Source organism: Bufo gargarizans, chromosome 3, assembly GCF_014858855.1.
Source record: "Bufo gargarizans isolate SCDJY-AF-19 chromosome 3, ASM1485885v1, whole genome shotgun sequence".
NCBI classification, from domain to species: domain Eukaryota; kingdom Metazoa; phylum Chordata; class Amphibia; order Anura; family Bufonidae; genus Bufo; species Bufo gargarizans.
In genome coordinates, this window is record NC_058082.1 from 166,237,534 (window position 1) to 166,255,728 (window position 18,195).

Below are 18,195 nucleotides of genomic sequence, written 5' to 3' on the forward strand. Positions count from 1 at the left end.
TATTAAAAAGTCTCATAAGATAAGCATGGTCCTCACTGGAGTGAAATTGCGCAATTTTTTGCGACTTTTTTGCGACTTTTTAAATAGTCTCAATAGTAAATCTGTCTAGAGATTAATTTACATAAGAAAACACGCCCACTTTCAGAAAACTGGCGAGCATAGTGCAGAGCAGAAAAAAGTCGCAAATTTTTGCGCAGTTTTAGTGATTGCGCAAAAATTTGCCACTTTTTCACTCCATTATTCTGACTTGAGCTAATGATAAATCTGGCCCATAATGTCTACATCAGAGGAGATATCACTGGATATACGGGGTATGTGGTGCTGTATTTCCTGTATGTTTGCTAGTGCAGAATGTAATAGTCACCACTCGGGTCCTAATGTGGTATCATTTTGACAGGAAGATTAGTACTGCATGCTGCGCCATTCTTTCAGCAAAATCTGAAGGAACTGCTGACAGTAGCTTGAAACAGAGCTTAAGACAGCAGCGTGACAATGGCCTTATTTTGCTAACATTTACTATTTACTTGGCGTAAAAAGGTTGAGCACCATTGTTTTAGTGCATATCAAAATTTTCTGGACATTAGTTATTATGGGTGAATAAAGCAAGTCTGCATTACAATTGATTCAACGCTGTCTAGCTGTGCCACAAGGTGGCAGCAATGTACCACATAAATTGCACCAGCCGCCCTTATATACTAAAGTATCTGTCTTGTCAGTATCAAGCACACCTACCTTTCATGTGGAATATATGTAACTGACAGCATCTTCATAGTCTGCTTGACCTAACTTGCCTTTTGCTAGGTTTCTGGCAATATTTTATTTTCTTATAAAAAAAAAAAATATGAATCTGCATTCAGGGTTCATTTATTTTGTTACGCGTTTTGCAAGCCAGCAACATAGTCCGGTTTTATTAGCTATTGCTGCATAAAATGGATTGTGTGCACATGGCTTTTATTAAAGACAATGATTAGAATTGTCATCTAAGTGCCCATATCACTCTGGCTGGACAGAAGAAAACTATTGATCGCCAAACTGAAAGGCCCCTTTCACACGGACAAGTATTCCCCGTGGGTGCAATTGTGAGGTGAACGCATTGCACCTGCACTGAATCCTGACCCATTTATTTCAATGGGGCTATGTGCAATCGCAGCATGTTCTATATTCTGTGTTTTTCAATGAATGGGGCTGCGTGAAGGACCTTCTATCTTCGTTCAGCAGGACCTCCGCTGATGTCACCGCGTTCAGCACATGGTGAGCGCAATGACGTCAGCGGAGGTTTTTTTTGCAGGTCATTTAAGAACAAAGAAGAGGATCCCGGCTGCGCGATCAAGTGGACGATGTGAGTAATGTGTTTTTTTTTTTTTTTTGTTTTTTTTTACCCTCAATTCACATTTGACTTTGCATTCTGTATTAAAGAATGCTATTATTTTCCATTTTAATCATGTTATAATATAATCTACACAACACCAAACCCGAACTTCAGTGAAGTAGTCCGGTTTCGGGTCTGGGTACCATTTTGTTCTATATCACGTGCGTGCAAAATGCTTTGCACCAGCGCGATAAAAACTGAACAACTGAATGCGAACGCAGGCACTTTGCCTGCAAACTCGCTCAGTTTTCACTGAAAGCAGACGCAACGCATCCGGACCTAATCTGGGCGCGCTTGTCTGCAAGGGGCCAAAGAGCCACTTTTTAAGCTGTTGTCACAGTTTGTAGCTTACAATTCCCTGGAGTGTGACTGTTATGTAGCATTCATATCTACTTTCCATGCAACCGTGTGGGGAAGACTAGTCCTATTATTTCTCCTTCGCCAGCTTTATCATGTGGCACTGTACTCCTAGGCAGAAAAGGCTCTTAATGTCACACTGGTAGATAATGAAGCAGAGGTCTGACATGTCTTACACCTTTCCAGCCTCTGCTTGACATTGTGCATGGTAATTTTAGGTAAGTGGGCGCCTCCTTAGTCTTTGAAATGAACAGTCGTTGTTCTGCTGTTGCTAGCAGACGGTGCGGAGATCAGAGGAGACCAAGAATAGATGATTTTTTTGTTTTTTAATATAACATGATTTTTATTTGAAGCAGGTGGAAGCAATTGCATACATACATCGGCGTGTTACATATCTTCGTTAATCCATACATGGCAAAATAAAATATCTGGCACATGACAACTTGTACAGAGATTTGCATAGATATTTCCTTCTTTGCCACAGTCACATATTCCACATTTAGCTACCTCCTGCTCCTTTTTTTCCTTTTTTTTTCTCTCTTTATTGCAAATCTGGAAAGAATAATACAATAACTCCCTTACAAAAAATATATCCCTCCCTCCCCATTCTCCGCTCTAAGACCACCCACCCCCCCTGAGTGACCATGATCCGCCTATATGGTACACATATCTAACACATCTTCTAACAGTTTCTTATCTCTAAGACAATACTTTATTTATTTGCTAGAATATAATTTGTATTCGTTTACTCGGCTGCTTGCATGGTCTAGTACTTCACAGCTGACTTTCAATGGGGGTGCTGCAGTAGGGTGTATATATATATATATATATATACACACACACATACATACATATATACTTAAAGGAATCCGGTGACCGTGCCATTTAAAATCGACGAGCTCCTCTGGCAGATTTGGACGGATGCATCTAGAAGCTAGCTTAAAAAACCTAGCCCAGTAATTAAAGTGTCAGAGATTATTGTACTACATTATTATTGAAATACTAAAGGGGGCAAGCAGAATTTAGATTACAGCCAGTAAAGTGTGTCATTTTTCCACTGTGGTTTCTTAGGAGAATAGTCAATATAAAAATGTATCACGTGATTTTTAAATCTGCGCTGTGTGCATAAGGCTGTGTAAAACCCGATTCACGTTCATTGTTTTATACCTTGCTGTAGACTTTGGGTATGCCATCTGCTCTGGAAATCTGCATTCTAAATCAGTGAGTGTGAATGTGGCTTTACGAAGCATCAATGCATAACTTGCTTCATTACCTCATAAACGATGTGTATGGCTAGAGGTCACTGTATTTGTCTCTAATCTGTAAATCGGGCAGATTTGAGTGACTGAAGGGAGCTTAGATCTATCGGTGTACAAAACGTACTGAAGACTACACACACAAATTCAGATGCGTTTTGTTTTGGAAGCTGAATTCGGACTTCTGTAATGTTATGAGGGATAAAAGCAAAGTTAGTTTTATTTTTATTGTACACCTTTTGCATTTTGTGCTATAAATTGTAATGTGTTCTTTTCTTTCTCTAGGGGCCTGTGTTGATTGGAAGTTCCCAAGGTGGGGTTAACATTGAAGATGTTGCTGCTGAAAATCCTGATGCTATTGTGAAAGAGCCAATTGATATTGTACAGGGCATCCAGAAGGAACAAGCTGCTAGGGTAAATTATTTCACTTCTGATTAGCTAAAGAGCAGCTTCTTACTGGGGAAATGGCAATTTTCATAGGCGTGAAGTATGGGTTTGATGCATCAGAATTCACAATATGTTTTTCTATATCCAGTACATCAAAATGAAAAATGATGCAATTTTGCAAATGGTCTTTATTTAATAAAATACCCTACAGTTTAGTGTCTGCAACTCCTGTTAACATCTTAGTGTCTCTATAGTACCAGACTACAAAGGCTGTGTAGTCAGATCTTGATGCACCTCGCTTCCATCTGTTCCTTGATTTGTAACACATATTTGATAGCTTAGTCTACTTTCACACTGGCGTTTTGGCTTTCCGTTTGTGAGATCCGTCATGGGCTCTCACAAGCAGTCCATTCTGAATGGAAAAGGATCTGCTCAGAATGCATCAGTTTGTCTCCGTTCCGCCTCGATTCCACTTTGGAGGCGGACACCAAAACGCTGCTTGCTGTGTTTTGGTGTCCACCTGACGATGCGGAGGCAAACGGATCCGTCCTGACACACAGTGCAAGTCAATAGGGACCGATCCGTCTTGGCTATGTGAAAGATAATACAAATGGACCCGTTCGAATGCAGACTGCTGTATTAGCTGAATGGATCCGTCCATGACGCATCCACACAAAACGAGAGTGTGAAAGTAGCCTTATTAAGCTGAGAGATGGAAGTAGAATTATGACTGCAGGAAAAGGCAAAAATGTTTTTATTTTATTTTTTTACTGAGAAGCATACTGGTAAGTATACGTAGCTCTAGACAGTAAATTGTATGATGCCTTGCGTTACTTTTTAAAATTGTTTTCCTAATATATACTTATTTAAATATGTACAGTTGTGCTTCTACCAGAAGTATGTATCTTTTGTCATTTAGTAAGATACACAAAACTGATTCTGCTCACTGCACGGTCTATGTTGGATGTCCAAATGACGAGTGGTAGGAGATGTAGTGACCCGGAAATAGGTGTATCTACAATGAACAAATTCAAAACGAAAAATCTCCAGCACTCTGTAAAAACTCAACTATATAAAAAAAATAAAAAATCCTTAAAACATCTTGTACAACAATTTAAATACCATACCTTTGCGTTTCGGACATAGTATGGCTTGTCCTTAATCAGGGTGTACTTTTTTTTTTTTTTTTTTCCATTGACTTCTTTCATACAAGGGTTATCCATAAAACAGCTTATTGATGGCCTATTCTTAGGATAAGGCCTCATGCACGCGGCCGTGTTCCGCGGCCAAGAGCGGACCGTGGAAACCCGGCCGGGATTCCTGCTGACAGCGTGAGCGCACGGCGTCATTGGTTGTTATGACGCAGTGCGCTTCATGCAGCCGCTGCTGTACAGTAATACACTATACTAGTGTATACACTATATTAGTGTATTGCTGTACAGCAGCGGCTGCATGAACCGCACAGCGTCATAGCAACCAATGACACCGTGTGCTCATGCTGTCAGCAGGAATCCCAGCCGGGTTTCCACGGTCCGCTCTCGGCCGCGGAACACTGCCGTGTGCATGAGGCCCAAGTCAGCAATATCTGAGGCTGTATCGCTGTGGCCCCTTATTTGTTTTATTTGGTGCATCTAAGCTGCATGCTGTGCATATAGTAGCAGTGGTGCAGGGTATTGCGCTATCAGATTGTGTGCAGGTAGACTGGCTGAGGTAAACATTTAGTGGCTCGAGTGTTGCGGCCTGTGATGTCTTCGGGTGCAGAGAGTTTGACGACCACTGATTTGATATTGATGGCCTATCTAAATATATTTAGACATTGTCTTTATGTCAGAATTTGTAAGATGGAAGCCTAAAATGTTTCCAGGAACTATAAGGATAAGTTACCCAGGTTATTACCTTGATGCTGTTGGTATACAGATAGTTTGTTCACTATTGTCTTTTGAGTTAATTTGACAAATCTAGTGGTTTAAACGGAGTCTGTCAGCAGTTATGACCATGCAAAACCTTGGTAGATAGGGGGCCCGGAAAATAGAACAAACGTACCTTTTGTGCAGCTTTTATTATGAGATGTATGAGTATGAACTGTTTTGTGCCAGATTTTGCTCCTGCAAATGTCCCCTGTGCCCAGGAGGTGGAGCTTCACTGTTGGTGTTCTCTGCATTGAGCTGCTTCACATGCTCTGGGTGACAGATGTAGTGGTCTCCTGGATGGATGCTACAGTTGTCACTCTTCTGGGCACTTAAAGGAGCAATTTGTTCGGCCTTCTCTCCCCAGCCCTTACATAGTTCTGTCAGCAGTTTTGCATGGTTAAAGAGGCTCTGTCACCCAGATCAACCCTATTAAACTAAACATACTGGGTGATGGGGCTCATCATGCTGATTAAAACCATACCCTTTTTTTGTATAATAAACAGATACAGAGGAATCTGTGTTTCTTTCATATGCAAATTAGAATTTGGAGCACTCAGAGGTGGGGCTGAAGCGTCGGAGCACTGCCTTGTAACACCCCCTGTGCTCTGCACACTTCCCCTCCACTTGATTGACAGGGCTAGACATGCTGAGGGCAGAGCCCTGTCCAAGAGCTGTATGCTAACAATATCATATATTCCATACACTATAGCTTCACCGCATTGAGATCTGCTCAGAAAGCTAATCTACATATTACTGCTTTATTCACAGGCACATTATATGATTATACAGATACCAGTAATATGTGATGGCTTATAAGCATGGGAAAAACACACTTCTTTATGTGGTAAAGCTATAGCTTGGTTTTGCATGTAGAGATCCCAGTTTGAATCTTTAGAGAGACGTCAACATTTTTTTTTTCCTTCTTCCACATTTATCCCATAAGAAAAGTCTATGGGCCAGATTTATCATTAGCTCAGGTCAGAATAATGGAGTAAAAAAGTCCCAAACGCTAAAACTGCGCACAAATTTGCGACTTTTTTCTGCTCTGCACTATGCTCGCCAGTTTTCTGAAAGTGGGCGTGTTTTCTTATGTAAATGCATCTCTAGACAGATTTACTATTGGGACTATTTAAAAAGTCGCAAAAAGTCTCAATTTCACTCCAGTGAGGACCATGCTTATCTTATGAGACTTTTTAATAGAACATGCGACTTTTTCATAAAAACGTGCAACTTTTTTGTAAAGATGTGCGACTTTTGTAAAGCTGCTTACTGACGGATAAACTGCTACCGTCAAACCACATTTATTACAGTCTTAAAGGGCCGATCATAAATCTGACTTGGCTAAAACTGACTTTAGCCATATGTGAAAGTGGAGTGAGCTGTCAGTCATGATAAATCTAGCCTTATGTTCTTATTATATTGAGAATTATTAATATATATATATATATATATATATATATATATATGTATGCCAGAAAAATGGGCGGCACTCCAAGAAAAAGTACATGTGAACTTTATTCACCCAGGTGGTGCAACGTTTCGGTTCTGCACTAGAACCTTTTTCAAGCAGAATTACAACTCAAATCACAGCATTTTATACAGGTGAAACAATTAGCTAGCTGAACATGTGATCACACTCCACCCTGTGGGTGTGTTACAAATCTTGATCATCCAATAAAAAAAAGGGAGATATATACAGCAAAAATAAGCACAATACAGATGCAGTGAAGCATATATGTGACAGAATATATGAGTGACATATACATGTTTACACATAGTGTATAAATGACCACAGAATGTATCGATCATTTATAAAATCGATCTGTCCGATCGGTGCACTGTGATGTGATATATTTTATAAAAAAGAGAGAGTAGCAAAGAGGGGGGAGGGCGATCAAAAAAACACATACCAGAGGGACAAAAGGAGCCTGTCATGCCGTTGTTTAGTGTTTGTTGTTCACTACGCACCACTCTGAGATGTGCCGGCCGGAGACCTCTGATGTCATCAAGTCGGGCCGCAGCGTCATCTTCCCGAGTCTCACCCCATGCGCATGATGCGGTGGATAGAGACTGCTCCCAGCGCCATCTTGCTTAATGGAAAACAGATCGCTACGCCAATTCACTAAGTGTAATGCATCCAAGCCACTTGTTCAAGGGTAACAGCACATCAGAAAGAGAGGGACAATCTAGAAACCAGAATGTCACCCCTCATACCCACATGAAGCCATGCTGCGGCCACGGAATCCGCGGCCCCTGCAAAGGCGACCCTATGGTTACTGAGTGCCCTCATACCCGGGAGGGATCTCCTCTTCTGGGCATAAGGATGTCACAAAGTGTGGACAGTAGCTGGGTGTCTTGTCGCTCAAGTTTCACATGGTGCTTATCAAAAGTAGGCATATGGCACTTCAAAAATTGTAATACAGGTATCAGAAAAACAGTAAAATCAATCATGTGGGGCAAAAACGTCCCACATAACCCTCTGGTATATGGTATGTCACGATCAGCCCAACTGCCTCCGCCAATCTTCCAGTAGTGAAATGTGAATGATCTGTGTAGAAAAAAGAAAAATAAGTTAATAGGGCAAGAAAAATATTGGTTGAGTTAATTAACTCTCTTAGTGTACACATGACGGGCCTAATTGCACCCAACCTGACACAAGGGGCAAACCACCCTACATCACATCCCCAAAGTTATAATCTACATTTAAGCCTTGAGGCTTCAAACTGCCTAACCTGTGAATCCAGCTAAGCTCTCTATGTCTCAATACCTTAGATCTATCCCCACCTCGCCTAGGTTGGGGAATCTGATCCACTATCCAACATCTCAGGTCGCCTTCCCTGTGCTTGGCTTCTATGAAATGTTTGGATACCGGTAAGTCCATCCTCTTTTTTCTAATACTCAAACGATGGTTGTTGAGGCGAGTCTTAAGCTCTGTGGTCGTCTCCCCTACATACAGTAAATTGCATGGACAAGATAGTACATAGATAACGTAGCTGGAATCACAGGTTAGGTGAAATAAAATTTTGAAAGATTCACCGGTCCCAGGGTGTACAAAATTCTTCCCCTTACGAATGTACTTGCAGTTGACGCAGTTGAGGCAGGGATAACATCCCAAACCCAACTGTGCCAACGTGGTCTGTTTCAAGGATCCTTTTGAACCAATATCCGCCTTTACCAACTGATCATTCAAATTCCTGGACCTACGGTAGGAGAGAAGAGGAGGACGCTGAAATTCAGAGATCTCACTAAAACATGTGCCTAATAGGCCCCAATGTTTTTTCAGGATCTTGTTAACGGAAGGACTGTGTTCACCATACACCGAGATGAAAGGAATCCTGGCCATCTTACGGATAGCCTTCCGTGGTGTTAATAGGTCAGCCCTGTCCAAATTCTGTACTTTACTGATATGTTCATTTAGCAGCCGTTTGGGATAACCCCTATCCTGAAATTTCAGGGACATCGAGTTCAGGGTCTCCTCTAATTTGGTCTCATTAGACACTATACGCTTGGCTCTGAGAAACTGGGAGAAAGGCAATGACTGTACCATTTTCCTCGGATGGGAACTGTTAAAACAAAGCAGCGTATTCACATCAGTAGGTTTCGTGTACAATTCGGTATATAACACTCCCTCATTAAGCACCACTTTGGTGTCTAAAAACTGGATCTCAGTCATGGAGTGAATAAGTGTAAATTGCAAATCCGGATCGTGGCTATTGAGGAGGCCATGAAAGTCGACCAATTCAGTCTCTGAACCCGTCCATATGAGGAAGATGTCGTCGATGTATCTCCACCACCTCAGCACATGTCTGAAGTGGTGGGACAAATAGACGACATCCTCCTCATAGCACCTCATAAAAATATTTGCGTAGGTGGGGGCCACGTGAGACCCCATTGCCACACCCCGCTGTTGCAAATAGAATGTGTCTCTGAACAAAAAATAGTTATATTGCAATACAATCTTGAGCAAATCCACAATAAACTCACAGGCCTGTAGAGTATGTGTGGATGTCCTCAACATTTTTTCAACTGCCTGGATGCCCCTTTCATGCACTATCGAAGTATATAGTGACGTGACGTCAAACGATGCTAGTAATACTGAGGGTATCTGTGTCAAATCAATATCCTGAATCTTAATGAGAAAATCTGATGTGTCTTGTATGTAGGAAGACCCACCAGTTGAGAAATCTCGTAGAACTTTATCTAAAAAAATGGCGATGCCACTGAAAATAGAATCACTCCCCGAGACAATCGGTCGTCCCGGGGGATCGATGAGGGTCTTGTGTATCTTGGGCAGCACATAGATCACCGGGGTGACCGGATGTGCTACCTCAAGATATTCGCAAAGACCCCCATCGATAATGCCTGCAGACATAGCTTCCCTCAGGCATCTGGCTATTCTGTCAGTAATCATAAATTTGGGATCTGAATCAAGAACTCTGTAAACATGTGAATCTCCCAACTGTCGCATGATCTCACCCACATATTTCTCAGTGTCCATCAGTACGATCGCACCCCCCTTGTCAGCGGGCTTCAAGGTAAGGGTGGGATCAGTTCTGAGAGACTTTAGGGCCTCTGGCTCCTTTTGTCCCTCTGGTATGTGTTTTTTTGATCGCCCTCCCCCCTCTTTGCTACTCTCTCTTTTTTATAAAATATATCACATCACAGTGCACCGATCGGACAGATCGATTTTATAAATGATCGATACATTCTGTGGTCATTTATACACTATGTGTAAACATGTATATGTCACTCATATATTCTGTCACATATATGCTTCACTGCATCTGTATTGTGCTTATTTTTGCTGTATATATCTCCCTTTTTTTTTATTGGATGATCAAGATTTGTAACACACCCACAGGGTGGAGTGTGATCACATGTTCAGCTAGCTAATTGTTTCACCTGTATAAAATGCTGTGATTTGAGTTGTAATTCTGCTTGAAAAAGGTTCTAGTGCAGAACCGAAACGTTGCACCACCTGGGTGAATAAAGTTCACATGTACTTTTTCTTGGAGTGCCGCCCATTTTTCTGGACTACAAAATTGGGGTAAGAAGCCTAATCCCCTGGAGACGTGCACCCTATTTCCATTAGACTGCGTACCAGTGCCGCCATTTTTCCTTTGTATATATATGTGTTTATATGTGTATATATGTGTATGTATATATATATATGTATATATATATATATATATATATATATATATATATATATATATATATATATATATATATATTTTTTTTTTTTTTTAAAGAAAGCTACCGTAATAAATATTACTGGTTTCTTTCTTAATAAATATTATTTCCCATGCACAAAAAAAAATATTACTGGTTTCTTTTATAATCATATATTGTGTCTGAATAAATAGGTGATGGGTTTTGGCAAAAAACAAAACACTAATCTCCATATAGTAAGGCATTATTATTATTATTATCATTATTATTATTGTTATCATCTATTTATTTATAGTATAGACTTTTAATATGGTTTAGAATAAGAGAGATTTTATTTATATATATATATATATATATATAATCTATATCTCAAAGAAAATGTATATCTCTTCTGGGATTTGGACCTGGGATCTCGATATGCATGGTAAACCACTATACCACTAAGCTATAACATTTCCACATAGAGGTATAGGTTTTTCTATGCTTATAAGCTAACGCATATTACTGGTCTGTATAATTGTATAATGTTCCTGTGAATAAAGCAGTAATATGTTTATTAGTACATATTACAGACAAAAGAAAAGTATCCTTTTAATCAGCATGATGTGCTCTACTAGCCAGTATGTCTGATTTTATTAGGGTTGCACCTGTTGACATATCCTCTTAAAAACTTGTAAAGGACTCCTTTTAAGGTGGAATTCAATAAATGTGAGCCAATGTACAGTATAGGCTGCTTTCACACTGGCGTTTTGGCTTTCCGTTCGTGAGAGCCGTTCAGGGCTCTCACAAGCGGTCCAAAACTGATCAGTTTTGCCTTAATGCATTCAGAATGCATCAGTTTGCCTCCGATCTGTCTGCATTCCGCTTTGGAGGCAGACACACACGCTGCTTCAAATATTGCACACCTACAGTTAACACAATAGTTGTGTGGAAATCGTGTATACAGGTATAAGTAGTAAGCAAGTCTAAGACCTAGACCTTATTCCGTAATGCCCAAACCCTGCCTGATTCTCCCAGTGCATCACAAATGTGCTAACATAGATGCAACCATAAAACAAAGGGCAATGGACAAGAATAGGCATAAAGCAAGCAAATACTGACCAGGAGAGAGGATGATGGCACCAACCCGACGCGCATTTCGCCTTCCCCCCTGAAGAAGCGTGCACTGCTACCACTATATGCAACTCTCTTTTAAACAATAAAGATTGAGTTATACTATATGTGTGCAATATTAATGGGTTATCTATGTTACAGATAATACAAACGAGAGTGTGAAAGTAGCCATATGCTGTTCTTTCCATTTTACTATTATGTATGCTTGCAGTTTACTGGGATTTTGAAAGCAATGTTTTGCCCGTTACAGTTGTGCTACTACCAGAAGTCTGTGCATTGTGTCCTTGAATGCTTTAATACACTGTTTACTTTCCATTTCAAACTTCAGTAGTTATTTGAACCATTTACATCATAACAATAGAAGTTAGGAATGGGGACAATGAGTACGGTATATATTTTTCATGGGAATTTAGTGGATTAACCAGATTGTGTCCGTCCATCGTCCCCCCCTTTATGTATTATCTTTTATGTTTAGCTTGCACAGAAAATGGGCTTCCCAGAGAACCTTGTGGATGAGGCAGCCCAGTGTATGATCAACCTGTATAATCTATTCATGAAGTACGATGCCACAATGGTTGAAATCAACCCCATGGTAGAAGATGCATCCGGAATAGGTAAGCATCACTTTTGTAAAGGCTCTGTATCACATTCATTTTCCTAGAGCTCTCAGATGTGGCATATGTTTGTTTTCTAAGTTTTTTTTTCTTTTGGTGCTTTTTGCTATATTATTGATTTTGAGGATTTCATTGAATTGTGAAGGCAAAATCGCATGCAGTACAGCAGAACACTTCTCTGCTGTGAGCAATGTGAAACCTCTATGGGATTTGTGTAGGCAAATGTTTCCATTAAAAGGTTCCACACAATAGGGGATAACTAACTTATAGGTGGGGGTCTCCCCTCAGGAATCCCATGCCTTGGACCATGGCCAATCCCAAGAACAGGTGGGGGTTCCATTCCCCCATACTCCTAGAGCGGCATGCCGAGCACGCTCCCTATCGTTCCATGAATTTTCTACGAGACCGCTGGAAATAGTCAAGTGCCGTGGCAGACGGACACCCCATCAGGGAAGGTGTAATGGAACCCCTTTTTTTGGGATTGGTGGTGGTCCCAGCAGTTGGCCCCCCACTCATCAGTTAGTTTTCCCCTATCCTGTGTTACAACTGCTTTAACTGACAGGAATAGAAAATCTTGAAAAATGGGTTGGAACTAGAACACTCATAAGAAAGTTGCAGTGTTTTCATAATACAATGATAATTATGTTCATACACCCAAAAAAACTGTTAATACACTAAGATCTAATGCAGTCTTTAAAAAAAACAGATAGAAGTTAGAACTGTACCACAGTGACCCAACAAGCGATTACCGTACCTATAATGCTCATAAAGAATCAGCGGTTGTGCACCATTGTTAGTGGCATTATTTATCCATATCCAGGAAGCTGGCAAACCTTTCTGCCACACCTCATGGAAAGTTTTTGTAAAACATCGTATGACTCTTCTCTGAATGGGGACAGAAGCCAAAAAAAAAAAAAAAAGAAATATTTTAAACCCTTTCAAATTTTGAGAAATAATTAAAATATCGTAGTAATGCACTATTATTTTAAAGGGATTGTACAGTCTGACATTGGTGGCATATCGCTAGAATATGCCCCCAGTGTCAGATAGATGTGGGTCCTACTTGGAACGGAGCCAGCAAAGCCCCGGAGGGCACACTGCGCCGCTCGGCTGTTTTCGGTGCTCTTAGGAATGAGTGCGGCATTGCATGAGACTTTGCTGGCTCCGTTCTAAGTAGGACCAGCACCTCTCTGACATTGGGGGCATAACCTAGTGATCCTTTTAACTATATCAATGAGGAAAAAAAAAAAAAAAAAAAAGCTGCTTTTCATGGTAACGTTCTCTTTTTGGCTTTTTACGCTCCCATTTGCAGCTCTGGTATGGTTCTCTTCTGTGGGTTTGCAACAGCTCTTTACATGTGACAACCAAGCACCTGCATCTCCCCGGAGTACATTGCAGTCAGCTCTTGTTAACTCCTTCTCCTGTCTTCATCCCCTGCATAAAATAGTTAATCACAGACCTAGCTATTTCCACTAATTAATGCTGCGGTATGTAATGTCCCTCTCCCCCCAATGTGCTTCTCTGTCTAGAGAGAGCCATAGATGTATATTTGTGTAGATTTAGAAGTAGAGACAAATGAATGCAAGATAAGATGTCTGGGCCACTTCACCTGCTTCACTATGAGATCACTATGTCGGCACTGAGAAGAGGAATAGAGCGGGTGAGCTTGTTAGTCCACCGTGAATACAGGAATTTCTGCCATAGGAAAAACAGCGAGGGACGCTACCAGAGAGGAATGTACATAAAATAAAATAAAACTACAATATTTTTATTGCATGTATATGGCAATAATGCTTCATTTGCAGTGTCCTGTGCATTGCATGGTAATACTGTCCGTGGGATAACCCATTTAAAGCGGTCAGTTTGGTTTATTCCATGGGGAAAAAAGCAGTCTATGGTAAGTAATATTTGTTTTACGATTAAGATGCCTGCATACATTTTTGTACTTGCATCAATATAATATGTGACATATAAAGCGAATAAATGATTCATTTTCCGTACCTTCATATAGATGTGTATACCTTGAAACAAAATGTTTTTACAAATCTCCTTTGTAAATTATATACATCAGATTATGAGCCAGTGTCATTTAATGAACAGTCATCTTTAAAAGCAAATCTAGGTAATTAATGTGGAACTCAGCCACATTATTCTAAGTTTAGCTGGCTAATACATTGGGACCTAAGATGTCAGACTCTAATTACGTATGAATGTCATGCAGTGATGGCTCATCATGTGGATGGTTTGACCAGTCACCCGAGGCCGGACAAAACGCACCAGAGCCCTTGACAGTGTGATGCAAGGCCACCCACCATCAGAGCAGTACAGCCAGTATCGCCGTCAGGTGGCCACGGTCACTGGGGGGGATGCAGATTCAGCTCCTCGGACGTGGAACGTCTTAGAGCGCCCCCTCTGCTCTGATCAGTGTCAACTGCTTGTGAGTGAGAAGTGAGTACGTGAGACTGGATGCTCTTTTAAAGGTAGGGGGCTCGGGAAGTTGTTCCTGTCTGTATTCAGTACAGGCAACAGCTTCAGACGGATACTATTTATTTTTATATTTTTATATATTTTTTTTTTTTTCTTCAACGTCTCGTTTCCTCATTTTGGCCGACTAGTCCCTGCCACCTTGTTACCTTGTTCTCCTTCTCAGACCCCCTGCTACCTACCCTGCCTCCCAGAACGCCTTCCAGATAGGGACTACCCCTCCTCATAGAGGTGTGGGGGTGATAGGGACTCAGGTTTGAGAAACAACTTGGCGCCTATGACCTGCTTTATGGGACATGCTCCTGCTGCTTCCTTAGTGAGCCCCTCCCTCTCCTTCTTGATTGAAAGGGCCAGGCGAGTTGACTGTGCAGGAGCCTGGCCCTAGCAAATCAAGGAGAGGCAGAATATGCAGGAGGAACAGTGCACAGGATGGCTTGGGCCCGCCCTTGGTGCACTTAGCTGTTCGTTTGCAAATGGGATTAAAATGACTTTTTCTTTAGATTGAAGCTATGGATCTCTAAGTGAATGGTATGCCTACAGTGAATTTCCTGGTTATAGACGGCCTTTAATTCACCACAGCTATTGGGTTATGCTGGGAATAGTGGATTGTGGATGGCCACAACCTACAGTAACATTCTTTCACTTTGTGTAACCACATCCATCATGCAGCTTCGAATCTGTGTGTGTGTACACACTATCTTATTGTGAGTAGCCACAGGCTGTATATATACATTGTGCACAGGTGGAAGTTCATTTATTTCAGTAATGCAACTTAGAAGGTGAAACTAACTATTCAGATAGACTCATTACATGCAAAGTTATTTGGTATAATTTGGATGATTATGGCTTATAGTTTATGAAAACCCCAAATTCACAATCTCAGAAAATTAAAATATTATATGAAATCAATAAAAAAAAAAAAGGATGTTAAATGTCGGACCTCTGAAAAGTATAATCATGCACATGTACGCAGTACTTGGTTTGGGCTCCTTTTGCATCAATTACTGACTCAATGCGGCGTGGCATGGATGCTATCAGCCTATGGCCCTGCTGAGGTGTTATCGAAGACCAGGACGCTTCACTAGCAGCCTTCAGCTCTTCTGCATTGTTCGGTCTCATGTCTCTCATCTTTCTCTTGGTAACGCCCCATAGATTCTCTATGGGGTTCAGGTCAGGTGAGTTTGCTGGCCAATCAAGCACAGTAATCCCTTGGTCATTGAACCAGGTTTTGGTACTTTTGGCAGTGTGGGCAGGTGCCAAGTCCTGCTGGAAAATGAAGTCCCCATCTCCATAAAGCTTGTCTGCGGAAGGAAGCATGAAGTGCTCCAAAATCTCCTGATAGACGGCTGCGTTGACTCTGGACTTAATGAAGCACAGCGGACCAACACCAGCAGATGACATGGCTCCCCAAATCAACACAGACTGTGGAAACTTCACACTGGACTCCAAGCATCTTGCATTGTGTGCCTCTCCATTCTTCCTACAAACTCTGGGTCCTTGGTTTCCAAATGAGATGCAAAAGTTGCTCTCATCAGAAAAGAGGACTTTGGACCACTGAGCAACAGGCCAGTTCTTTTTCCTTTTAGCCCAGGTGAGATGCTTCTGAAGTTGTTTGTTGGATCCGACATTTGAAGCCCATATCCAGGATCTGTCTGTGTGTGGTGGCCCTTGATGCACTAACTCCAGCCTCAGTCCACTCCTTGTAAAAGTCCCCAACACTTTTGAATGGCGTTTTCCTGACAATCCTCCCCAGGCTGCGGTCGTCCCTGCTGCTTGTGCACCTTTTTCTTCCACTCTTGTCCCTTTCACATAACTTTCTATTAATGTGCTTTGATACAGCACTTTGGGAACATCCAACTTCTTTTGCAATTACCTTTTTGAGGCTTTCCCTCCTTATGGAGGGTGTCAATGATGGGTTTTCTGCACAACTGTCAGGTCAGCAGTCTTTCCCATGATTGTGATTCCTACTGGACCAGACTGAGAGACAATTTATAGGCTCGGGTACCCTTTGCTCAGGGGGTATGGATTAATTAGCTGACTAGAGTGTGACACTTTGAGCCTAGAATATTGAACTTTTTCACAATATGCTACTTTTCTGAGATTGTGACTTTGGGGTTTTCATAAGCTATAAGCCATAATCATCCAAATTATACCAAATAAAGGCTTGAAATATCTCGCTTTGCATGTAATGAGTTTATCTCATATGTTAGTTTCACCTTTTAAGTTGCATTACTGAAATAAATGAACTTTTGCACAATTATTCTAATTTGAGTTTCACCTGTATGTACTGTATATCTATCTATCTTATTGTGAGTAGCCACATGCTTGGCAGTGTTCATTTCCTCCCACACGTATATTTAAAATCCAATCTTTTCTCATTCTAGTTTTGTTCTGGTGACCGTAATAATCCCAGTACTTAATGGTTTTTTATCTTATTGCTTTGCTGGTCTCCCCCCACCACTGGCTATACCTTGCTGTTCAGATGCCTGAGTGGCTCGCCTGCTGTATTGCATGAGTGCCCCTGACTCCTCTGCTGCAGAGCATAGTAAATAGCTGAAACTGATAACTGAAGTATTTCATGTCACAAAACAAATTGTATGTGGAAGATAGTAAATGTATTTCAGTGTTGCAGCTCATTTTGCAAGTGTCCATCTAGATGAAGTTGTGATATTCTGCAAATGAGGTTGGTCTGTTTTATATTGCATACATAAAATATCTTTATAGTCACACCACATGTGTTCTCATGCCGCTTTGCCAATAAATGGTATTCAGGGGCCTTTGTTTATTTTTTTTTTTAATGTATTATTGTGTTAAATCATTATTACATTATAGGGGTTTTCCCGAGTGTTTTATGCTGATGACCTATCCTTATCTCCATCTGCTCCAGTACATTGAAGGGCTGAAATATATGGTGGATTTGCTTGTTCTTCTGTGCGGACAGTTTCTGCCACATATCCACATGTATTGCACTGTAATTTGCTGCAGATTTGCAGTTAGGAATTTGCATTGCAAATCCCTATTGTCTGAGCTCACTCTAAGGCCTCATGCACATGTTTCAGTATTGCTGTCCAAAAAACATGGATATTCAAAATACGAACACCTTTCGTGGAAATACACATTTTTCTCACTGCTATTGTTAAAAACAACTATTCTTTTCCACAAAACAGAAAAGAATAGGATATGTTCTATAATTTGCGGAATGAACATTCAGATGCCGTTTTTGTTTTTTGACCCATAGAAATGAAAGAAATTAATGGGTCCGTGTGCAATCCGCAACAAATGTGGATCAGACACTGATGCTACATACAGTCGTGTGCATGAGGCCTAAGTCATTCATCCAGCTGTAAATGGCCGACTGGGACCTTACAGTGGTCCTGACCAAAAAAAACTAAGTGGCCCACATGTTGTATGCAAGTCCAAATTGACAGAAGACGGGGCAAAACAAGTAGACAGGGACATCAGAAGTAGGTGGGGCTGGCAGTACCATAGTGCTGCACAAAATACCTCCACAACAGAAGCAAATATCACAGTGC

General features: G+C 41.0%; 1 protein-coding gene across 2 annotated transcripts in view; it reads left to right on the top strand.

Moving 5' to 3' along the window:
- SUCLA2 (succinate-CoA ligase ADP-forming subunit beta) overlaps positions 1–18,195 on the top strand; it is a 142,517-nt gene that overhangs the window by 83,004 nt on the left and 41,318 nt on the right. For both annotated transcript variants that reach the window (XM_044285108.1, XM_044285107.1), the window contains exons 5-6: positions 3,268–3,396; positions 12,040–12,178. In XM_044285108.1, the coding sequence (XP_044141043.1) occupies positions 3,268–3,396; positions 12,040–12,178 (268 nt within the window). The remainder of the gene's footprint in view (positions 1–3,267; positions 3,397–12,039; positions 12,179–18,195) is intronic.